This window comes from Dromiciops gliroides, chromosome 4 (assembly GCF_019393635.1).
Source record: "Dromiciops gliroides isolate mDroGli1 chromosome 4, mDroGli1.pri, whole genome shotgun sequence".
Classification (NCBI taxonomy): Eukaryota; Metazoa; Chordata; class Mammalia; order Microbiotheria; family Microbiotheriidae; genus Dromiciops; species Dromiciops gliroides.
The window spans coordinates 276,703,202-276,729,363 of record NC_057864.1 but is presented as its reverse complement, the minus strand read 5'-3'; the positions used below and the strand labels follow the sequence as shown (position 1 = coordinate 276,729,363).

The 26,162-nt window shown below is 33.9% G+C and overlaps 2 protein-coding genes across 2 annotated transcripts in view; one reads left to right on the top strand and one right to left on the bottom strand.

The window, feature by feature from the left end:
• Nucleotides 1-26,162, top strand: part of LOC122755023 (dystonin-like) — a 646,765-nt gene that overhangs the window by 426,191 nt on the left and 194,412 nt on the right. The window contains 9 exon segments of the mRNA XM_044003425.1: nt 11,366-11,549; nt 12,926-13,083; nt 14,514-14,692; nt 16,352-16,490; nt 17,676-17,869; nt 19,578-19,740; nt 21,065-21,148; nt 21,968-22,075; nt 22,378-22,476. Of these exon segments, the coding sequence (XP_043859360.1) occupies nt 11,366-11,549; nt 12,926-13,083; nt 14,514-14,692; nt 16,352-16,490; nt 17,676-17,869; nt 19,578-19,740; nt 21,065-21,148; nt 21,968-22,075; nt 22,378-22,476 (1,308 nt within the window).
• On the bottom strand, nt 740-10,470 carry LOC122753464 (fumarate hydratase, mitochondrial-like). The gene is given in 6 exon segments (XM_044000856.1): nt 740-906; nt 2,109-2,312; nt 3,601-3,766; nt 6,265-6,447; nt 8,226-8,436; nt 10,451-10,470. Coding segments are annotated over 6 exon segments (936 nt in total). The 3' UTR covers nt 740-754.

Here is a 26,162-nt window from a genome sequence, read left to right as displayed (position 1 = left end):
TTTCTGTCAAACAAATACAAGTCTTTATGCCAGAAAATCCAGGTAATCTGGCAAATGAGAATGTGAACTTAAAAGGTTATTTTATGTCTGTGAAGTTCATAAGATATTATTTGATACACTCCATAATTATCTTGTAATAGCTGACATTAATATCCTTATACTTTGTAAATTGAAAAACTGGTAGTGTAAGGAAATGAAATGTCTTGTTCAGGATCACAAAGCAAGTTAACAGCAGAAGAGGGAAACAGTTGTTAGTACCTTTAAGCCTCAGTTTCCTCCCTGTAAAATGGGGAAAATATTCATAGTACCGACCATACCAGATCGTTGTGAAGATCATGTTATCTTTTTTGATTTGCAACCCTTAAATGCCATGTAAATGGCCAATTATCTTTATATCAACTACTTTTAAAAATTAGTTTATTTATAGAATACCTAATACATATATAGCACTAAATATTTAAAGACCTTAAATGTGAATGACTCATTTAAAATATTTTTAAGTTATACTAAATATTATTATGCTAACTAGGTGCTCTGAAGCATTGCTCCAACACAACGAAATATTATCAGATCACTCAAATTATGTACAAGACACCAACATCAATACATAAGACTAATTGTTTAACATTAATACTGCTTTAGTTTCTAAGCCATATTTGTTTCTTGAGTGTATGTGTATATATATATATGGCATTTCAGGAATAATCTATGAAAAGTATACACCAAAATCAATGCCCTTCAAAGTCAAGATAAATCAAAGATTAAATGTAAAGCTTACCATCATTGGTTTGAAAACATTCAACTCAAAATGTCCATTGCTGCCTCCAACTGTAACAGCAACATGATTTCCCATTACTTGTGCTGCAACCATGGTAACAGCCTCACACTGGGTAGGGTTCACCTTTCCTTTGAAAAGAAAAAGAAAAATGCTGCCAGTGAAAGTAATTTCTAACACAACAATAATTATATTATTTGTTATCTCCTTTGCTATTCCCATTTTAATCTTGCAGTGTCCTAGCTCATTATTCCTTTGCTCATGTTATATTCCTCCTTTATGTTTCAAAGAAGTTCCTTGACCCAAAAGTCTGTTGAAATCCCCTTCCTCCTTCATGGCCCAACTCAGATGTTACCCTGAACTTTCCTCCTTAAAGTTTATTATAGTAACTTGACTAGTTCTACTTTGCCCCCATTATAGCATGTTGTTGTTGTTGTCATTTCAGTGATGTCTGACTCTTCCTGACCCCATTTGGGGTTTTCTTGGTAAAGATCTTGGAGTGGTTTGCTCTTTTACAGATGAGGAAATGGAGGCAAACAGAGTTAAATGACTTGCCCGGGCTCACACAGCTGGTAAGTGTATGAAGCCAGATTTAAATTCAGGTCTTCCAGATTCCATGTCTGGCTCTCTATCCACTGCATCACCTAGTTACCATTACAACATACTGTTTATCATATTCCCTTCTTTCCCATTAGATTGTACCCCCTTCCTTGAGGGCAGGGGACTATGTATAGCATAATAATGCCTTTCATCAGACAAATATTTGATATGTTGTCAGATTGTTTTTTCAAGTCAAATAATTTAAAATGAAAAATGTAGATGTAATTCTAAAAACTTCTAAAATATTTAACAAAGGCGAGACCCTCATTTTAGCGTAGAACCAGTAACACAATGAAAGTGGCCACTGGCTTCAAACGGTACCTCCTAGCGGGACAAGGGGCACAAGAAATTAGGCTACGGTGTTCCTTTACGGCTAAGGTACACAGTAGCCTAGACATATACAAGCCAGTGTTTCCTGGCTGCCACAACCCTGTGAAGATTATTAAAGTTATAGGTGGTATAGACATCTCCAACAGTAACTTATAAATTTCATCATGATGTATTGGAGACTTACAGCACTTTTGGAAGGTCTTTCCATGACAAAGGAAATGAATAAATTCCTTGAACAGCCTATCTTCAAAGTGTCATACCCAGACAACATCATAATAGAACCTTTAAGCATCTTTTGTCTCACCACCTTTTGAATTACATGGTTTCTGCTTCTAATAATAATCTGGGTCACTAAAAAGACAAATTAAAAAGCTGAACTGAAATTTTGCCACTAATTTGTTACCTGGCATGATACTGCTCCCCGGTTCATTCTCAGGTAAGAGCAGTTTCTCCTAGGCCTGAGCGAGGACAGAACCCAGAAAGCGAATATCATTTGCTATCTTCATTAGACTACAGGCAACAGTGTTCATAGCTCCACTGAGTTCAACTAGAGCATCGTGAGCAGCCAATGCTTCAAATTTATTTGGAGCCGTAACAAAAGGCAAACCTAAGGGAAAAAAAAAAAGAGAATGATTTAAGATGGAATATCTTTTTAATCAGTATAGGCAAGCTAAATCAGGATGTAATTTCTCTCAAAAAGTCAAAATCTGACCAGAACTAACATTTAAAATATTAGAGAATTATCTCATTTCAAACAGCTAAATAAGTGGTATATAGATTATGTTTCAACCAATATTGATTATAGGCAGGGTTCACCTTGGAATCAATCTTGTTAGTTAACCTTTTCCTCCCTCAAAACTGAACTGAACTAAATATCCTTTCATCAGAACTCTACTATCTATTTTACTCATCCAATAAATGAATCTCTTATGAGTAATAATGGGTTCATGAGTTATCATGCCCTACGTTTCCCCAACCCGCCAAATATTACGTGAATTTTTAAAAAGTTTCTCTGGAGACTGCTATTGATCAAAAGACAAAATAGGAAGGACAGCAAGGGAAAATATTTTCTGAAAAGCATATTTTTCTACGCTCCTAAAAATATACCACACGGCTACTATTTATTCCTTTTATTTATGAGACTGGTTTTGATTTCAATGTTGCCTGTCACAGAACAGTATAGTAACAAACAACAACAGAACAAATATAGTTTATTTCTCTTAAATCATAAAAGTATTTTATTATTTTCCAGTTCCACGTAAAGATAGTTTTCAACATTTGTCTTCATAAGGTTTTTAGTTCCTCCCCTCCATCCCTTCCCTCCCCAAAACAAAAGCAATCTGATATAGGTTATATATGTAAAATCATATTAAACATTTCTGCATTAATCATGTTGAGAACACCTATAGTTTAAAATCATAAATTTAATTCACAATGCCTTCTTTTCTTTAACAATGGAGGTATAACACTAAAGGATATTAAGATATGAGATGGGAAAATAGCAAAGAAACTAAGCAATTACTAACTAGTATCTAGAACACCTCATTTACAATACAAATGGAACTCCAAGTTCCCCTATCATCCAGCCCTCCTTTGAAACTTGGACAAAAACATTGTTATAGAAAATATAACTGAATAACTATTATAATAGAGTTAGTGTAGTTTTCACGAGTAGTGTTAAATTTCCTAAGTACTCATAAAAAGAAGATTAAAAATGAAGATGTTCATTAAAATCTTCCAAGGGTGGCTAAGATTTGTCCTTAATACATTTATTAGAACTTGAAATTAGGAAGCAGTCCAAAAAAATGGTAAACACTGATGTACTAATGATATAATTAAACAAATGCAACGACCACCCAGACCGGCACAACAGAAGCCAATATTCATTCCCTCACCTGTAAGGGTGGCCACTTTTGCAGCCACCTTTTCTGCAAAGCCGACTCTAGTGTTCAGTCCTGTACCAACTGCAGTGCCTCCAGCAGCTAATTCATAGACTCTTGGCATGGCTGCTTTGACTCTTGCCATTCCATATTTCATTTGTTGAACATAAGCACTAAATTCCTTTGAGGATAGAGAAAACAAGATGAAAACAAGGTAAGATAAATCCCAAATCCATTTTGTTGCCTTACCTAATAGCATTATATATAGAGAGATTTGGCTTTTAAACAAACCGTACAGAATTTACCTAGCCGAATCTTATTTAGGCTATTCTGGTTACTTCAGTGAGTAAAGAATTTTTTCCTTTTTTATGAGGAAAAGAGGGAAGTACAAAAATTTTTATAGTGTGGAACAAATTCCCTGCTAAAACTATAAAAAAAACCTCACAGTCCAAAGTATGGAGAACAAAAAATAAACTTGACTTAGGAAACTAAAAACAAAACAAATAACCTCATCGTTTACATGATTTTGAGCAGAAAGAGACTTTAGAAATCATCTATTTCGACCCTTTCATTTTACTTATTAGGAAACTGAGGCACTTAAAACAGAGGTCAACTAATTGCAAATGCAATGTTCTTGCCACTAAATCATAATCTTTTTTCTTTATAGCTACAAAATTACATTTAATTTTGAATTAAAATCTATTAGGTTAAACATATCAATCAATAGTAAGCAGCATGTAAGCACTCACAATGTATCAGGCACCCTGTTAGGCACAGGACATAAATTAAAATCTTTTGACCTCAAGGAGATTATAATTTCTCAGGGGGAAACATAAACACATACAAACAGACATAATACATATTAAGTAATTTGGGGGCAGAGGGTGGCACTAGCAGTTGGGGTGAAAGGAAGTGTAGGGAAATCAGGAAAGGCCTTTATAATAGAGATAGCTTTGAATTGAGCTTTAAAGAAACTCAGAATTCTATGAAGTAGAGGTGAGAAGGGAGATAAGGCAACAAAGCCTGTGCCAATTTACTATAAATACTAACAAAAAGTAACTGGTGAGTCTTGGCACACTTTTATAGTGAAAGAGAGACTTAATAACTAGGCCAACCCACAAATTGATATTAAAGGAAAAATACTTAGTCTGAATTTGCAATCTTTTCCTCAACCTACTAAAAGTTACCCCATCATATTCTTTTTTTTTTTTTTAGTGAGGTACTTGGGGTTAAGTGACTTGCCCAAGGTCATACAGCTAGTAAGTGCTAAGTGTCTGAAGCCGGATTTGAACTCAGGTACTCCTGATTCCAGGGCCGGTGCTCTATCCACTGCGCCACCCTAGCTGCCCCCCATCATATTCTTTTCAAATGTCCTCTATCTTCAAACTAACATAGACAAACATGAATGCTCAATTAGTATTATAGTTGACATATAATAATATGACAAGGTTGCAGGATAAAGTTCAAAATTCACATGGCAATGAGGGTAAAAAAAAAAGCACCTTCCTCAAAAGCCTGGATCTCAACTTAATTAAATTAAAGACAATTTTAAAACTTCAGGGATCTAAAACTTCATTGGCTTGGTACATCCTTTAATAATGTAGATTCCAACCATTATATATCTTAGGAGATAATTTTTTATAAACTCTTGCAGTTAAAAATTCACCGCCTGGGGGCCAACCTTCAGGTAATGAGCCTCTATGCAGTTAGCAAAGTTAGTCCTGAGACAGCAAACCCACGTATATTCAAAATCCTTCTCGTAGTAGGACCTACCAGAACTTCCATTCTGCTGGTTCAACCTCTGAGAATTTAGGGTATTTTCAGTCAATCAACATGCATCTATTAAGTCACTACTGTTTGCCACCACTATGCCATGATTAGGTACTGGAATAAAACTGAGAGATCTGACTCTCAAACTCTACTGCTTAGCACCATCTGGCTGGTGAGAAAGAAGTACTTTAAGAAACTCACAATTAACATCTACTCCTTCCCTCCCTTTTCTTTTTGTCCTCTGAACATTTAATAGGTAGCTTAGCTGACATATGCTACTATATGGTGAAATATGTGTGTATCCAAATTAGACTATAAGCTTTTTGAGAGCAGTGATTCAGAATCATAGAATCATGGAACACAGCAGGAAGACATGTTAGAGAGATCATCTTGTCAAGTCTTTTCATTTTACAGATGAGGAAACATGGAGGCAGAGAGATCAAGTAGCTTGCCCATCCAAACCATGATTCCAACATCTAAATTATCTTTAAGCTCTAGAATTCATGCTTTCCACTTCCATATCCCTCCCAACCAGCAGGTAATTCAGTAAATATTTGTAGATATATGAAAAACAACCTAGCAAATTGGAAAGTGCTTTTCCTTTCACATGTGGCCAGAATAGTACACAAATTAAGATTTAGCTGGATTAAACAAAATAAAATGTGTGTTTCACCTATTCAGTGAAGGAAGAAATCATGGAAATGCTTCAGGTAACAAATCGATTAATATCTAAGAACTTCTTACTGACTACAAATGCTGCTAATGAATTGTCTAAATGCTGTAACTCAGCTGCTGAAATAGTGTTAACTTAAATACAGTGATAACTAACTGGTACAAAAATAACTTAGTGCAATGGAATTGCACTCTTAATTCAAATAATTTTTGTTGTTGTTGTTGATGATTTCTTACCTGCCCAAGAGTAAGTGGCACAGCATCCTGTGTATGAGTACGGCCAATTTTAATTATTTGGGCAAACTCTTTGGACTTGGCATCTAAAGCATCATGAAGCTTCTGTAGTCCAGGTAATAATACTTCATGCACTTCTGTTGCAGCAGCGATATGCATTGCTGTGGGAAAACTGTCATTTGAGCTCTGTTTAAAAAAAAAAAAAAGTCAAAATCAGAGGTAGAGAAAAAAACAACAACAAAAATCCCAGGTATTGAGTTACTTGAGGAAATGCAACGTATCACTATACAAATGTAGGCCCATCTCAAAATTTATTCACATTTAACTGACTGTCTACCAATGGTGGGAAATCAACATATAAGGAATAATTTGCTGCGTCGCCCTTTCCATTGTACCATTCCCTAGCTATCGACTTCTTGGTTCACATGATTCTTTTCGTTTCTTGTAGGTCTCTATCTAATTCAACTTTTTAAGATTTATCTGCTCTAGAATTAGGTCTAAAAAGGAAATATCTGAGATAAGTTCACACTGAAGTATTTAATAGACAACACCAAAGAAACAAAGAACAGTTTATACCTCTGTGTATTAATTCTATTTCAAAAGTACTAGATACAAATCTTAAATTTAAAATATTAGAGCTATGATATTAAATTTAAAGGCTTCTTTAAATATCCTATAAGTATCCAATGAATATTAAAAATCACAACATTGGGGAAGTCATTTTTAAAGGAAAAAAAAGACATCTGCACTCACCCAAAGCAAAGCTGAGATAAAGGAAAAGCTGGATCTGCTATTTAATACCCTTGATATGCCCAGCTCCATGCATCAAGGGATCTGCTAACTTCAATACGTTCCTCACTCAAGTGGTGGTTTCTTCTAAGTGATATTAGAGAATCTTCCCAACCTACACTGTAGCCTCTTATACTGGTACTTTACCAATAGAAGCCAAGAAAAGGAAATGTGTGTACATATATTTAAACTTTAACAGGTCTGCCTCTTTTGATCAAACAAACTTGCTCTGCTTAATTTGCACGTATGGGGTAAGTAGGAGTACGTACGTGTGTGTGTGTGTGTGTGTGTGTGTGTGTGTGTGTGTAGGATTGCCTTTTGGCCACTTTATAGCATTTTCTATTCTAAATGGTATTCCATTTTTAAATCCCATTAAATATTTTACCGATTTTATAGTCAGTGACAATACTAAACAAATGTTAAAAAATACCAGTGCTTTGGAAAATATGTTCTTCCCCTAAAATGAACTCAATTTACCTAAAATAGCAGTTTCCTAGGCTATCAAACCAAATGAGTCTAGAGGAAGAGAGAAATACTGAAATGGAAAGGGGAGAAGAGGGACAGGATCCTCCCCCTTCTCTCCCACATTCTTTTCTAAATTTTATACCTGGTCCAAAAGAAACACAGCAGTTTCCTTTGTAAAGTCCCATAAAATAAGGAGTTTGAAAATACTAACTACTTAAAGGACAACTGAAAGGGTCCGAGACTGGTTCTGTGATTTCACCAACAAAGGGAATTCCCTCTTCCAATGGCGATTGGCCCCTTTTCTTGCAACAGCAAAGGATACTCAGTGATTCAGATTAACACAGTTAGTAAGGGTCAAAGGCATCACCTGAATTCAGATCTTCACAGTTTCCTGAGGCCAACTTTTTGACTTTGGCTGCCTTCCACTAAAAAAACTAATCTAAACTTTTATTGTGCTGAGAACATCTTCAAGATGTTGAATTTGTATACAAAATGCATCATTCCTTCCTAAAGATGATTTCTAGGAAAATCAGAAAAATACAATCAATATCATTTTTTTTTAAAAAGATACCTAATGACAAGTCTCATTAAAAGAAATAAGCAATAGAATCTACCTTGTTTTAAAAAGGCTTAGCTTTTGCTTTTCCAAGGAATTTGTACTGTTCCTTTTGTCTTACAATAAAGGAAAAGAGTTGAAACCATATACTAACCTGGCTTTTATTGACATGATCATTAGGATGCACAGGATCCTTGCTCCCCAGTTTTCCTCCTAACAATTCAATTGCTCTATTGCTAATAACTTCATTGACATTCATATTTGTTTGCGTTCCAGACCCAGTCTGCCATACCACGAGAGGAAAATGGTCATTCAATTTGCCATCTATTACCTGTAAAAAGTTTTTTTTAAAAATGATTGATTTTAAAAACAAAATTAAATGTCAAATATTTTATCTATTATTCATTCTGTAGCAGTTAATTACTATTTGGAATACTTTTTCTTATTAACTATAAGTAAGCTTATCTTTTTTTCTCAACTGCCATCTATGTTCTCTGCCTCTTCCCCTCCACAGTGTAGCAACTGCCTTGTGGACTATGCCATACAACATATATGATAAATGCTGATAAACTAAAATAACCTGAGACTTTCCTTTTATGAAAGTTTATAATAAGTGAACTGTGAAACATGCCAATCCAAAAAGCTAACATGTTCTTAGGCGGCATTAAGAGAAGCACAGTGTCCAAAAGGAGGGAGTTCGTAAGTCTGCTATATTCTTTCTGAGCCAGACAATATCTGGAACATTGTTTTCAGCAGTGGGTACCCATTAACATGTTTCCAAAGAAGGATGATCAGGATGCTGAGGTTCCTGGAGACCATGCAATAGGAAGAGAGGCGAAGAATGGAGGTGAGATAGCACAGGAGAAAGGAGAATGGATTTAGATTCAGAGGAACTGGATTCGAATTCCAGTTCTGCTACTTTTATGTGGACCCTTGAGCAAGTCACTCAACATCTCTGAGTCTCAGTTTTCTCCTCTGTAAAATGAGAGACCTTTGAGATCCCTTCCAGATCTAAGTCCTATGATTACATGACCTAGAGATGTGATTAGGAGATTGAGAGGGGTCCTAACTGTCTTCGAGTGCTCAAATGCTGTAGTGGATGGGGTATCAGACTTGCTCTGCTTGAACACAGGGTATAAGAGCAACAGATAGGAGTTTCAAATGGGAATATTTTGACTCAATGTAAGAAAAAAGATTATTAAAAATCAGAGCTGAGGGGGGCAGCTAGGTGGCGCAGTGGATAAAGCACCAGCCCTAGATTCAGGAGGACCTGAGTTCAAATTTGGCCTCAGACACTTGACACTTACTAGCTGTGTGACCCTGGGCAAATTACTTAACCCTCATTGCCCCACAAAAAAAAAAAAATCAGAGCTGAACAGGAGCAGAATGGGCTTCCTCAGCAGGGAATGGCTTTCTTTCCCCTGTCAAGAATCACAGAGAGCAATGATTCTGAGTTTATCGGTAGCAGACCCTGAGAGGTTATTACAAAAGGTCCTTGTAGTCCATAAGTAAATAAAAATAAGCAGACATTCCTTTTATAAAGTGAATGCTAGGCACTTATTACACCTATTACTCTTTTTGAAAGTGATCTGTATTGTGATTTAAAAATATAGGTGCATTTTTAAAGTATTACTAGATATAGTGATTTTTTACCATTATACATATTCTCAATGAATGGATACCAATACATTCTAACTTCTATCATGTAGGGGTCCACAGTTTTTCAAAAATTTCTTAAGTCATCTTCATTCTCGTCAAGGGTGAGAACCACCCAATGAAGAGATTCTTGTTCATCTATAGTTCAAACTAAATGGTCTTCCTTATTTAATTTTGAGAATTTGTAAGTGAAAGTAACAAAAACATAACAATGATCAACAGTGAAAGACTTAGTTACTCTTATCAATACAACTCATGATGAAAAATGCTATTTGCCTCCAGAGAGAGGAGAACTGATGGACTATGAGTACAGAATGAAACATTTTTTTTCCACTTTATTTTTCTTGCCTTTTTTTTTTTGGCAACATGGCTAATATAGAAATGTTTTACATGACTTCGCATGTACAATAGATTTCATATTGCTTGCCTTCTCAATGGGTGGAGGAGAGGCTGATGGCAGGGAGAGAATTTAGAACTTAAAACTTTAAAAAAAATGCTAAAAATAAATTAATTTTGAAAAAAAAAGTCAAGAATTTACAGGTGAATCAGAGCCACAAAGGAAACATTAACATTGTACTCTACAAATATTTAAAACATAAAAACTAATCTTCCTGAATAGTATAACTATTTCAATGTTGATAATTTTGAAACAAGTAAATTCATGCAAAAAACTACCATTTCTGCATCTATAAGATCTAATCAATTAAGAAAAAGATACCCTACCTGTTAAGGCTAAGATTCATCTTTTCAGCACAGGTATATTTGCTTTTAAGGGCTAGGTTGAAACCCAACAAATAGATCAATTAGGGTCAGCATAATAGTGGACTAGTAACTTGAATGGTAATAACTTTATTACCTTCATCTCATTAGTCACCTAAAAGAAGCCCTGCATTTGCCAGCTACCTATGTTAGAACCTGGTAGTATTCATGCTCTATTTGCGTGTGTTTTTTTTTTTTTTTGAGATATTTTATTTTTTCCGTTACATGTAGAGATAGTTTTCAAGATTTGTTTTATACAGATTTCTAGTTTCAAATTTTTCTCTCTCCCTCCCTCCTCCTGGTTTGAATCTTGATGGGTTTTCACCATTCTTTAGCCTTCAGCTTCCCTTTTTTCATAAGTAAAAAGAGAAGATTTTGCCATATGACCTCAAAGTCTGTGATTTTATAAATTGATTTAATATTTGTTAATTTCTTCATCTGTATCTGGGAATACTACTTTATTTGTCTCAATGGTGGGTAGAGGGCTGTACTGTATAAATATCAGCTCTTGGGGGCAACTAGGTGGCACAGTGGATAAAGCACCAGCCCTGGATTCAGGAGGACTTGAGTTCAAATTTGGCCTCAGACACTTGACACTTACTAGCTGTGTGACCCTGGGCAAGTCACTTAACCCTCAATACCCCGCCTCCCCAAAATAAACAAACAAATAAATAAATGAATATCAGCTCTTTATTGTCATTATTTTTTGATGAGATGAAGAGGATATCTTCCAGGTGACTTAGCTGTTCATGATTAGCAATCTAAAATCCTTTAAATTTCTTTTGAAAAATTATTTAATTTTCTAAGATAGCCTTTGGAATTTTATTTTATTTTATTTTTCATAACTATTTACCTATGTGAATTTATGATTTCCTTTAGATAAAGACAATGTTACCTGGTGAGCATCAACAGGTACTGAGTAATCTAGAATCTCGTTTTGAAGACTTCCTGGAAGATAGCCAGGAATCCCAAATATTTTCAGGCTCAGATATAACACAACTGGAAAAGGAGGTTAATGTATGCAAACAATACTATCAAGAACTTCTTAAATCAGCAGAGAGAGGTAAGATTATTTTTTAAAATGACACATTATCTTTCTCTCAAAGCATCGATTTTCTGATTTTCTGATGCTCCGTGATGTTTCATCATCATACTTAGTAAGTGTATAAGCTCGGAAGTCACTATCTAAATCTCAGTCTCTTCATATGTGAAATAGGATTATATTATAAACTTTATTTTATTATAAACTTATACTCTTTATAGGGTGGTATGGGAAAATACTACATTTAATATATAAATGCTATATGGAGGTGTCTCTATGTTACCAATGTTAATTATTCAATTCAAAACATGCATATGTAGTTTTTTTTTGTAGGTGGGATGATGGTTTATAGATGCTGTCAAATCAAAATATAAGGTGTTCAAGTTGTCCTCAAAATTTAATGGAGCTTAATTCACCATCATTGTTAAACCTTCAGTTCATTTTTTTTTTGGTGTATGTAGCAATGGAATATAATTTTGTAATCCTCCTTAATTTTTTAAATTTATAATACTGACTCTTTCATATGATCAGATAGTAAGTAGCAATTCTGAGATAATTTTATATTACCCAGAGAATGAATCAGTTTCATGTATGTGTCATATATTTTTCATGCTTCTGTGAGGTGATAAAGGAATAAACAAATTGAAATATATTTTCCTCTTATTTAAAAGCCCTTTCTCCCATTCAGTTTTTGTTTTTCCTTTTTTTATTGGGGGAAGGAGAAATAAATGTTTCTTAATAGAAAAAAATAAAACATTAATAAACAAAGGAATCTTAAAAATATATAAAACCTTGAATTTTCAGCTAATAATTTTGTTTTAACTATACTAAAGTTGTCTTCCTAAGATAATTACATCTTTATAATAAAGCAAATTCCTGGATATTTCTTGGGGATCATATAACAATTTTTCATTATTCAGAAATAGTCATTTCAAGTTTTCATTTATATTTTTCCTAATTACTTTAAGAATTTCTTGATTTATATATGGAATTAGTACTTCCTGACTCATCAGGTGATTGTGAGAAACACTTCTTCTCTACCTTAAAGGAAATAGAAATATGAATAACCATTACTGTTGTTCTTCTAAGAAAAATATTTAGCAGTTTGGAAAATTATGTTCACATTTTTCTATATAAACTTTAGTACTCTATAACAACCTAAATTTCATGACTATAACGAATAACATTAGGGAAATTCTGCTAATATATAGACAATTTTTAGAAAGAATAGTTAAATTTGCTTCTTGTATGGAAACAGAATGTTAACCTTGGTTTGGAGAGTACAGAGCTAATAGCATTTCAGGCAGTTACTGTTGACTGCTATATTAACATATAAGCAAAAATGACCAGAAGAGAGAAAAATGTATAGATTGAATGTTATTTGTTTATATCCACAGAGGAGCAAGAAGAATCTGTTTACAATCTTTACATCTCAGAAGTCCGAAATATCAGGCTTCGCTTGGAAAGCTGTGAAGACCGGTTGATTAGACAGATCCGAACCCCACTAGAAAGAGATGATCTGCATGAAAGTGTGTTCAGGATCACAGAGCAAGAGGTAAGTTTTGGAAAGACACTTGTCTTTAAAGTAAAGTCTTGATTCTCTTAATTTAACTGATAGAATTAATTCCTATGATTTTTTTTTTTAATCAGCTGAGTTTTCTCTTTTTCTCTGGGGCTTACTTATATATGATCATGTTGATTCTCACCCCTACCCCAAACCTCAGTAGAATGTAAGTTCATTGGGAAAGGAATAATCTAATTTTTCCCCTCATAGAGCCTTAATAAATGCTGATTGAATAAGTTCTTCTCATCCACCCATTCTTCAGGGGTATTCACATGCTTGGGATAGAGATTCCCCTTAGTCACCGATGGGTTTGAGGCCTCTCAGTTACTCTTATCCTGGTTTGGTTGGTTTGCTGAGATATTTTACTGGGATGTGTTTTATCTTATTTGTTTTTGTATCTTCTCTTGTGCTTAGTGAAAGGAAAACATTTATTGAACAACAATATTTTTAAAAAATTTCTTTAGGAAAAGTGCCCATAACTATATATAAATTCAGGCATACATTTTACAGACACAGGCAGTGTGTTGATTTGTTTTGCTTTATTGTACTTAATTATTGAATGTAGGGGAGGGAGGGAGGAAAGGAATCCTGTGGCATATGATAGTGGTGTAAAAAATTGGATTATAGGTTTTGTGGCGAATAAAATTGAATGGGGTTGCCCTGTAATTCTCCCAAGTGTTAAGAATTTAGCTGGGATTTATAAAATATTTGTTACTTAGAAATTAGAGGCTACTGCACCAGTTTGGGAGCATTAAGCATTTATTAAAGTATATTAAATATTAGTAAAGAGATAGAGCACATGGCTCAGAAAGTTAAGAAGCCCTACATACCTGGGATAGCAGGGAGAGAGCAGAGCGTGCCAAGAGAGAGATCCCTCTCCAGGGTTTTTAACCTGTCTCAGTTAGAGGTAGGTCATTCCATCTTGATCCAAGCTAATTGGCTGGTAACATTCAAGTCCATTGATTGACATAACTTGAAGGTGGTCTTAAGTTAGTTAACTTCCTTTAGTTAGGAAGGTTGATCTACATTTTCTTTGAAATTCTCCTGACTCTAGGCCGGCCCTGCCAAAACAGCCAGAGTTCCTGTGTGTGTGTGTGTGTGTGGCTTGGGAGGGGAGTCTGAGTCCCCAAAACACCTATTATTAATAATTTTCTCACAGTTTACAGCTAGAAGGGATGACTTTAGAGGCTATCAAATCAAATTGCCTTATTTTATAGGTTAGTATATAGGTCTAACAGATTAAGGGACTTGCTGAGGGACACGTTGCTAGTAACTAAGGTGGGATTTGAACTTGCATCTCCTTGACATCATGCCCAGTTGTCTTATCCACTCTGCTACCTAACTGTAAACATAGTCATGCTCATATCCTTTGTACCCTATTTGGAGCATATATATGATTAACATTATTTTTATACTCACAGAAACTTAAAAAAGAATTGGATCGACTCAAAGATGATTTGGCGACCATCACAGATAAATGTGAAGAATTTTTTAGTCAAGCTGCAGCATCACCATCAACCCCAACTTTGCGTTCGGAGCTCAACATCATCATTCAGAACATGAGCCAAGTTTATTCCATGTCTTCCATTTACATAGATAAGTATGTCACTCTTGTGCACATGTTGGGGCTCCTTTTCTTTGGTATTTTGAGAAATCTGATGTTTTAGTGGTATTGGTACTCCCTTGAGCCATAAAGATTTCAATCTTTCAACTTTTCATACATTTCATAATTTTATAGATTTAATAGTTAGAGGTCATCTAAGTACAACCCTCACATTGTACAGTTGAAGAAACTGAGGCCTGCAGGTGTTAGGTGATATACCCAAGGTAATAAAGTAGGAAATAGAATAGCTTGGGTTTGAAACCCAAGTCCTCTGCCTCCATGTCCTGCATTCTGCTGTACTCCCTACCCCACCTTTTGTTTTTATATCAGTGCATGATCACACTTTAGTACAACACACATTTGCATAAATACTTGAAATAGATCTTGCAGTTGGAGACTTTGAGAACATCTGGCCAACTATAACTGAAAAATTCATCACCTTGTGGTTAACCTTCTGTTGCCGAGCCTTCTTGGTTTAATTAAGCTCATTGTTGGATGGCACATGTACTCATGAACAGCAACACATACATACTTGGAATATATTTATTTATTGCCAGATCATTCCTCTGGGAAGAATCAGAGGAGGACTTTAATGTCAGCATGAATCTACATGTTTTTATAGAAAAGATAAAGGAGATTCATCCATCAGGGCTAGCCTCTGACTTTATGTGATTCTAATTTGAATGGAAACGTAATGTATTTCATAAGTATAAATATTAAACTTATTTCTTTATTCTGAATTGTCATTCTTAAGAAATAAATTAAACCTTTAGTGTGATTTTTATATTTGTTCATAGGAGAGTTTCAGAGAAAGCCATGGGCCAACATAAACTGAGTAATACAGAGGTAAAGCTGGTGTATCATTGTTCCACATTAGGGACGCCATGGCTTAGCTGTTAACCTTCTGATTCATGGAGATTTCCTTTTTGAGTATTTTTTGAACATTATTTGTGTAATGATGTATCAAATATTCACATCGTAGGTATGTAGTAGAAAATTGGACTCTATTGGTTTTGACTAAAGTGTAATTAGTACATGATAAATATGCAAAGGACTAGAAATACAATTAGTAAAGCAAAGGAGTTGATACTCTCAAATAGTTTATATTCTAATAGGGGAGATAACACACATAAAGGAGGTCTCAACTGCAGGGCAGATGGAAAGGTCCAGTTGTCCTTAGGCAGTTACAGCAATGGCAGATAGCAACGCATCTTTTTTAGTGTCATTTCTATCAACATAATCATGCCAATCTCTAATGTTAAGTCACTTGATGATGTTAAAAACTTTCAGTGTAGAAAGTGTAACTCCTAGATCTGGAGTCAAAGGAGCTGGGCTATAGTCCTAGCTCTGCTACTTAATACTGAATGACGTTATGCAAATCACTTGACCTCTCTTGGCTTCAGTTTCCTAATAGTTAAGTTGAGCTTTTTGGAATATGTAATTTCCAAGGTCTTTTTATAGTTCCATGTCTTTTGCTCTCTTTTTATTAGATATTATCCAAGCTATCTTTTAGTCCTGAAGCCTATGATTCTGAGATTAATTTACTTACAGATAAAAGTGTTACAAAATCACTAGCATATCAGGTATCTCATGTCATTTTAGGATGAAAATATTCTGGTTAAATAGATTACTTAATAAAAATAACTTTTTTTTCAGGTTGAAAACTGTTAATTTGGTCTTAAAAAATACTCAGGGGGCAGAAGCACTTGTAAAACTTTATGAAACTAAACTGTGTGAGGAAGAAGCTGTGACAGCCGACAAGAATAATATTGAAAATCTTATGAGTACATTAAAGGTATGTAGGACTCACATATACAAATATATCTCTATGGGCATCCATATTAATATTTCTTTCATAACCGTGTACATGAAATAGATATCTGTATATCTGAATTTGTATATTGTACACATGTACACATGTGTGTGTATATTTGTGTATACATGAGAATATACATAAAGGACAGACATGTGGATTCTGACAAATAGATCTATGTACATCTCTGAACATAGTGTATATGTCTATATGCTCTGCGATGTTTCTTTCTTTTTTTTGTGTGGGTCAATGAGGGTTAAGTGACTTGTCCAGGATCACACAGCTACTAAGTGTCAAGTGTCTGAGGCCGGATTTGAACTCAGGTTCTCCTGAATCCAGGGCTGGTGCTTTATCTACTGCACCACCTAGCTGCCCCCTCTGCTATGTTTCTTAATATTAATTGATCCCTTTATAAAATTAATTTATTATAAAGAATCCAAATATTGGCTCCATTTCTCTCTGTTGCTTTATATAGTCCCTAAATGCCTCACTATAGTAAATTGACTTCAAAAGTGCTATCTTTGGAATAAGAAGAATCTTTCTATAGAAATAATTAAATGTCCTCATTGTTCTTGAGCATAGAAAATACTTTGTGGTTCTATGGTGGTACTGAGTTGTGGTGGAGTAAGTAAAAAAGCAAAATACAATATCTATTATTCATGAGGTAGTATTCTACAGTTAGCTTAGGGCACAGAGTGTGATTAATTTTTTTTTTTAGGAAAAGGAACAAATTATAGAATATATATATTTGTATACACTATTCTGCAGTTTGTTCCATAGCAATTCTCTCTTCACCTCTGCTCCATAAAGCCCTGATCTTTCAGGATCTGTCAAAAGAACCATTGTCTTCATAAAGCATTCCCTGAACCTACCTTTCCAAATTATATTGCATTTAGCTTTTCTATTTATGTGTGTAGTAGCTAGTATTTATATAATGCCTTAAGATTTGTAATGTGCTTTGTGTATGTTCTCTTCTATATTTGCCAATGCCAACATAGACCCCCAAAATACTCTCAGTGAGTGGGATTTCAGGTATTTTATAAATGCTTGCTACTATCATTACCTCTATGAGTAAATGAAACATATGTGATTAAGAAGATAAACATGCTGAATTTTATCACTTAATATTCTTAGAAATTATTTTAATGATAATTCTTATTTTTTAAGCAATGGAGATCTGAAGTAGATGAAAAACGGGAAGTATTTCATGCTTTAGAGGACGAATTGCAGAAAGCCAAAGCCATCAGTGATCAGATGTTTATAACCTATAAAGAACGGGATCTTGACTTTGACTGGCACAAAGAGAAAGCAGATCAGTTATCTGAAAGATGGCAAAATGTTCACACTCAGATTGAAAACAGGTTGGTATAGTTTTGTTTTTTGGTATCTTGCAACCATGCTAAACATCTGATTTAGTTTTTGAGGAGAGCTACACACACACACACTCAATACACACCAAGGTCAATATACTAGAGTCAGTATATTATAGTATGTGTATATACATATAGTCACTCATATAGCTACACCTGTACATATATAAATATAAACATACACATACCTATTTCATGTACATGTATGAAAGAGATATTGATACAAATCCCCATAGATATTTATTTGTATATGTGAGTGCTATATACATATATAATCAATATACACTATAGTCAATATATACACATGCATATAAATGGGTATTCGTATATACACAAATTTATTGGCATATAGCTATATATGCATATGTGTGTATATATATGTATGAATCAGTGCCTTGAAAAGGCGCTGGTCGTCCGTGACTGGTGGAGGTCTGCTACTATTACTATATATATGTATGTGGGATGTGTATATGTATGTATATATACATATATATGCACACACAGAGAAAAGTAAGACAGGCTATTCTACACACTAGTTTGTAAAAATGTGCAAAATCCTCAGAGAAGACAGTTTTATTTTCATGATGGATATCTCTGAGAAGATTATATATGCTTCAGTGTGTTGTCAATGCAACTTTGAGACATTTTTCTTTTAAATATGTTTTTATTCTATTATGTGTGATTTGTTTACTAAACTATTCTGCCTCTTATGAATATAATGTTCTATCTATTTAAGCATTAAAAATAGACCTTGTCTCCTGAAGAAGACGTTATTGTCCTGGTACTATTACACATTTGATATACGGCTAAGTAACAGTAGAGACCTTTTCCTATTTAGGTGATGCATAGCTAAAACTATTATTTAGCAATAGTTGAGGTAACAAAAGGATAGGACATAGTATAAGTTGTGTATCATTTCAGTTAAAAAGATAAAGAAATAAGATACTTAGTTTTTGAGCAATTTAAATAAGCAGGATAGCATCTTCCCTCATCTTCCTTTAAATCATCAACCAATCAATAAGCATTTATTAACTATCATCATTACTAATAGCTAACATTTATAGTGCTTTAAGGTTTGCAAAGTGATTTACATATATTATCTAATTTTTGGAAACAGGAAACAGGCCCTGTGTTAAAAAGACAATGACAAGTCCTTTCCTTCAAGGAACTTACATTCTAGGAGGGTAACAAAATGTACATGTATAAGTATATACAAAAAATTTACAAGGTATAATTTTGGGGGGCAGAGGGGAGTGGCAGCTAAAGGGAGGGCATCAGGAAAGCCCTCATGTACTGATACTATTATCTAAATTCTGGGGAAGAATACTACCATAAAAATTAAAATAGTTTTTATTCATAAGGCACATAAGAATGGGAATTACTTCTTTTAAGCTGTGAAAATTGAAGGTCAGCTAACTATGACTTCCTTAAAGTAACTAAGATCTTTTATTAGAGCCCAACATTATTTTTCCTCATTTCAGTGAATCATTCACTGAACCATGTAGTCAGGGTTAACAAAGCTAATTGGTCATGCCATGTTTATAATGAGTATTCAGTAAGTACTGATTAGTGATGATAGACCAAAGTTGCAGTTTTGACTTTTTTCTATCAATCAGCTTTCAGTGTTATTACTCATGGATATTTTGGAAGTTCCAAACTAATTTTCTACTGATAATTCTTTTTTTCAAATGTAACCAAGATTACGTGACTTGGAAGCCATTGGCAAGTCTCTGAAGTACTACAGAGATACATATCATCCTCTGGATGACTGGATTCAGCAGGTTGAAGATACTCAGAGAAAGATTCAGGAAAATCAACCTGAGAATAGTAAAACATTGGCAACACAATTGAATCAACAGAAGGTATGAAAAAAATAGTCCCATTTACTATATTAGATTAATAATACTTTTTATCTTCCCTTCCCTCCACCATCTTCCAATCCCCTAAAGAAACACAATTTTCCACATCTCTAAGTAATGAATTGGTCAGTAAATCAAAATGGAGTCTATTGAAACATATCATCTATTTTATTTTATTTTAAATTCAAATCTATTACTAGATTTAAACAGAAAATCAGGCAGCACATTTGAATGGCTTCCACATAGAAACAGCCATGTAAGTCACACATTTTGAACTCATTTGCTTTTGTGCTCTTCCTATGTTATATATAGGGACCAGCCATATGATAAATAAAATCTTTGATAAATAAGACTGGTGAATGGTGAGAAAAAAACTAAACAGTACAGTTGGAGAGATGAATGTCTTTGCCTCATCCTTGAAGACCAATCAATTCTACTTAGTCCTGGGTAGAAAGAGAGGGAAGGAAACTCAGATTGGGGCTATTCAAGGAAGATGAATAAGACATAGTCTAGGAAACCCTTGAGGTTCTGTTAGTACCAGGGCTAATCTTGCAGTTTGGGGGGCAGCTAGATGGCGCAGTGGATAGAGCACTGGCCCTGGAATCAGGAGTACCTGAGTTCAAATCCGGCCTCAGACACTTAACACTTAACTAGTTGTGTGACCCTGGGCAAGTCATTTAACCCCAATTGCCTCACTAAAATAAAAAAAAAAATCTTGCAGTTTGAATCAGTGACTTGGAACCATTGATCCTGAACTTAAACCTCTCATATTGCCTTGACTTGGTACCATTTCCTTTTTCTTACCCCAAATTTAGCTTAGTCATCTCAACAGAACATTTTCTTTTTGGTGATATGTTTTGACCAAAGGACATTTTCTTGGATTATGTGTAGATAGATTCTTGAGTTAGAGAAAAGTACTAGAATTACTGGTGCTGTGGCTCCATAGATATAGATGATAATGGGCCATATGCCAATAAAATTAAAATTGTTTTTCTTTGTATATCTGATTTGAAATGATGAGATGGAATTACTAAAGGAAGAATGTTCTTGTGACACTGCATATATTCTCTTCACAAGTTCCATTCCTTCAGGACCAGGGAAAATGAAAATTATTTTTACATTCTCTAAGAAATTATCAGCTTTACTCACATATAGAGACACATTTAGATTACAGTAGGATGGGGAGTTAGAGTATTAAATGAAGAAGTCATAGCAGACATTAATTTGGCATTATTTTAACAAATTGAAAAGTAGAAGATTTTATGTTAACTTTTTATTGGTTAAATATTTTAAATTATTTTCTCTTACATTATTTCTCTGTTCATAGATGTTGGTATCAGAAATAGAAATGAAACAGAACAAAATGGATGAATGCCAAAAATATTCAGAACAGTATGTAACTGCTGTGAAGGTAAGAAATACTGTAGCATTCCTGAGTCAAACTTGGTATCAGTTATGTTATCCATTACAGTTCTTTGAAGGGTGGTATGTCTTTATGCAAGAAAAGGATACCCATCTTTAGACATAGATCCTTTGTTCTGTGCCATTGTTTATATTTGATTCAGAAGATAAGTTGTTCCAGTATGTTGGTTCTTTCCACCAAAGTTGCCTTCAAGTTTAGGAGGTGGAACCTCTTTTTTCTCATATTATCTTTGCTTTCCTGTCTCAGCACAGTTGGAGAGTTCCAGGAAATGTGAATGACTTATAAAATAGTTCTGATGCTTCTTCTTCCCTAATACCACTAATATCACTCCTGCAGAGTAATAGAGCAAAAGTTAGCCCTAGCTCCAGTACTCAGAGAAAAGGAGAGACTGTGGCCAAATACAGAGTGTCTAAATGCAGATTTAAGTTATTAATGGCATTTAATTAAAACTGCATTAAAACTTTTGTGACTTGTATAGTTTCAGAAACTTGTGTATAATGGGCCTATTTCCCCATGCCATTTTCTCCATGACTTGTAAACTTTACTGACTTTTTGATCAGAACACTGTTGCCACAGAGGGAGCAACTCTTGGATTTGACTACATAAGAAAAAGTACATTTTTGCAACATATTCTTAATTTAAAACTTTGCAGCTACAGTACAGTTTATTTCTGGTGCTCTTGATAAATTATGGAACCATGTTTCTGAGAATTGCTTTAATTAAATCAGTGCTACCAATTTAATTGTTGGTTTTTTGTTTTGTTTTGTTTTTTTGTGGTAAACTTAATTGCTTGACTTCATTATACAGGACTACGAATTACAGACAATGACCTATAGGGCTATGGTAGACTCACAGCAAAAATCCCCAGTGAAACGCAGGAGGATGCAAAGCTCAGCTGACCTCATCATACAAGAGGTAATGGAGATGCTTTTTAAGTGGACTAGTTCATGCTAATAGATATTAAATCTCAAAGGAAGCCCAGAGAGGACTTTAAGCATTTTATTGAAGATTAGTTAACAATTGCAAATTTGAAAAAAAAAACCCAGGAAATTGAAAAATTATATTTGAAAGCCATTGAACATCAGCACTGAGCAAATTCTTGTGAGTTAGCATTATCTGAAAGTTGAGCTAATTTTTATAGCATGATTTTGAAGCTGTTAAACATATTAAGAATAGTTGTAACTTTACATTTTTGTGTATGTGGTTATTTTTGACAGTTCATGGACTTAAGAACACGCTACACAGCTCTGGTTACCCTAATGACTCAATATATAAAATTTGCTGGTGACTCTTTGAAAAGACTGGAAGAAGAGGAGGTAACCCTTAAATTTAATAGAAAATTATTATCAAACGATAACAAATATGGTCATGAGTCTCTATGTGATTTTAATAAAAATTTGAACATTAACATTCAGGCATTGAAAACTGCAGTGTAAATAGATGATTATAAATAATAGGTCTTTTAAGAAAGTTCCAGAAATTAATTATGGTGAAAGTTAAGGGCATGTATCAGAAAATATGATCAGAATGATTTTTGAACAGGATGTGATGTAATACAAAACTGCAGTATAGTTTTATATTAGCAGGAGCATACCTCTAACAATGGCTTTTTGAGTTTTTGTAGTTATTTTTAAAAATCCAGTGTTGACTGTAATACTTCTTCCAATATTTTTCATATATAGAATTCTTAGTTGTTAGAATTTATTTGAGGTTCAGCGTTACATCTTTCTTATAAAGTAGAACCACCCATTAATTATATTTATAACCATCTTAATCTGATGGTAAGAGATTGTCTGGAACCTAAATATAACAGATGTAGTAAAATATTTTAAGAAAAAATGATATAGATATTGTGATATTTAGAGATAAAGACATATAGAGATAAACATTGAAAGTATTAAGACTACAGATATTTATTTTTTATTTCTCATCTTGATATTACTAAGATGACTAGGAACTAAAATCATGTTTTTTAAGGCAAAACGACTAATTTATTATATGGCATGGCTGTCATGAAATGAGTAATCATTCAACAATAGAAATAAAAGGAAGTTTAGCTGTTTTTACACGCTTTATCAAGTGCAAAATAATCATCTTTAGTTTAGGGTTAAGGTTTATTAAGGTTAACTTATATATGTAACAGTGGTTACAATTTAAGTATTGTTGGAGATTTTTTTCCCTATACTTTCTCATGGCGAATTTTCTTTGAAGTCTACATTTACAGTTACTACAGCATCTCAGTAAAATAATACACAAAGATATACTTGTGTATGTTTTAAAATCATGGTTCTTTATGAACTCAGAGCTTCAAAGAAAAAAAAATACATAAAAGCCATTGATTTAGAAAAAACAGATTGTGCTACTTGTTAAGAACTGTTAGACCTTTTTTTCTTGAGGGAGTTTGATGCAGTATGGGATAAATAGACTTTGATAACTGCACTAAAGTGGATAATTATAATACTGCATTGTAAAAATCTGTGCATATGGAAAAAGGATATCATTTTAAAAGTCTGTTTGTTCCTTATGTCTTAAAGGGATTAAATTGTTCTTTCTTTCTTTATGGGTATTCTTTTTCTTATTTATCTCAGAACAGACAAAGATAGCATGATGATTAGCTATATTTCAAAAACAAATGTGCATGGTATTGATTGTTCTCAGTAAGTTCTTTCAAGTTGGCTCAATTGTTCAAATTCTAAGGATGATTTTATGCTGTAAAATCTATTTTGTCGCTATCACCTATGAGAACAACAAAAAAAGTTTTAATAGTAATCAATTTCTGGTAGAGGCAAGTTTCTTCCTAAGAAACCTTCATAACTATTTTGGTCTGTTCTGAGTTAACATAACTTTATTTTCTAATAAAATTACTAACAAGTCTCACTGTAAAACAGTATAATTAGCTTTACTTTATAGTCAATTAACAAAGTGACTTTTCAAAAAATCTCCATAATGGAACATTAATAATTTTCCCCCAATTTTTACATTTTAGATCCTACTCCATTTCAAATATTGTCTATAAATTATTGATTATAATAATAATTCCTCAATAAAATGAAGATAACTTAATTCTCCTTTCCCTGATTATTAAATACAACAGATTTCAAATATGTGTCATCCCATTTTCCTCAGAGCTTATTTTTTAATATTCCTAAAACATTATTAAATTATGCATTGTATCCACAACTATTTTCATTTTAAATTCATAAAATATATTTTAAAGGTAAAGAAAATAGTGTAGTGTAGTTGAAGGAACATGTACAGTATTTAGATTTTAAGAGACCTAGGTTCATATCTCTGCTCTACTTCTCACTATATGATTCTGGACAGTTTTTGTCACTCTCTGAGTCTATCATCTTATTTGTAAAATCAAGGAGTTGAACTACATAGTGTCTCAGATCCCTCCCAGCATGAATAATCTATGATTCTCTTTGTACTTGCTACAAATAATAAGTCAATCTAAAACAGATTTGTTTCCATGTCCACTTCTCCCTATTTCTGTCCTCCCCTCTCCTGCCCCCGCCACCTCAATCCCTCTACCCCACTGAGATTTTTTTCAACTTTAGAATGTGAGCTAGTGAAAAGTAGCTCAAAGATGAGAGGCAAAATATTAAAGCCAAGCTTTTTTTTTTTTTTTTTTAAAGAACCGTGGGAAGCTGCATTCAGGATAGGCTATCTTTGCTGGAACGTGGAATTTTTAGATGATAAAATATTTGTTTTAACCCAAAGAAGGCAATCACTGCTACTACTGCAAAATAGATTTGTAGACTACCCCCAGGGCTTTGTTTTACCTTTTTTTTTTTTTTTTTGGTGGGGCAATAAGGGTTAAGTGACTTGCCCAGGGTCACACAGCTAGTAAGTATCAAGTCTCTGAGGTCAAATTTGAACTCAGGTCCTCCTGAGTCCAGGGCCCGTGCTTTATCCACTGCACCACGTAGCTGCCCTTTTGTTTTACATTCTTAAAATAATTCAATATTTTAAAAAAATCTCATGTTCGAAAATTCCCAAGATGTGGGCTTTAATAGGTTCATGGTCTTTATGAGTTATTGGGAGTGAAGTAAATCATTAACTGAGACTGGTCTGATGATGGGCCTCCTAGTACTTGATTGGCCAGAATAGCAGCCATAGAGTATCTCCAGGCCTATACTCAAAAGTTTTTAGCTTGATGTCCCAGTGCTTTGGCTTAATTGATGTAGCTTTTGAGAACTAATGGTCATGTCCATGTTGTAATAAGGCATCTAGATCTACTAGAATTTTTTAATGGAGGCTGTTAAGATGCCATTAGAGGGGGGGGCAGCTAGGTGGCGCAGTGGATAAAACAGGACGACCTGAGTTCAAATGTGGCTTCAGACACTTGACACTTACTAGCTGTGTGACCCTGGGCAAGTCACTTAACCCTCATTGCCCTAAAAAAAAAATTCCATTAGAGGATGTAGAGATATTATACTTAAATTGGCAAAGAGAAAAAATATAATTATGGGGAAAACTATAAGATGTACAGGCTGCCAGCCAAATAAAAATTACCCAAAGCTCTAATCTCGATGAGTTTTTGAGTCTCTTATTAGGTTTAATATGCATGGTGATGATTTTAAGTTAATTGTGCAATTAACAAGACTGTGACACATAAAGAATATTAATGAAATTTCAGTGATCCAGCAATTCTAAATCACTTCACTTTGTGTTTCATATATTATGTAAATATCAGTTGACTTATGTTATTTAAAATGATTATGCAATAGAATTTAATATACTTATCTCTTGTCACACTTTGGAGCTGAAGTCATAAATTACAGTTTTAAAAAATCGTGTTTAACAAATCTTATCGTATAAAGAATGACTAAAATACTTGAAGTCAGAATGGATTAGAATTCATGTCCATCGTAAAAAAGAGAATCTCTAAATATATAAAAGGCAAGTATGTTTGTAAAAAGAAATGAAGCAACTGTCGGAACATAACTGCCTTTGCATTAGCAAATTTATTGGTATTAGAAATATATCTGGTAAAGGA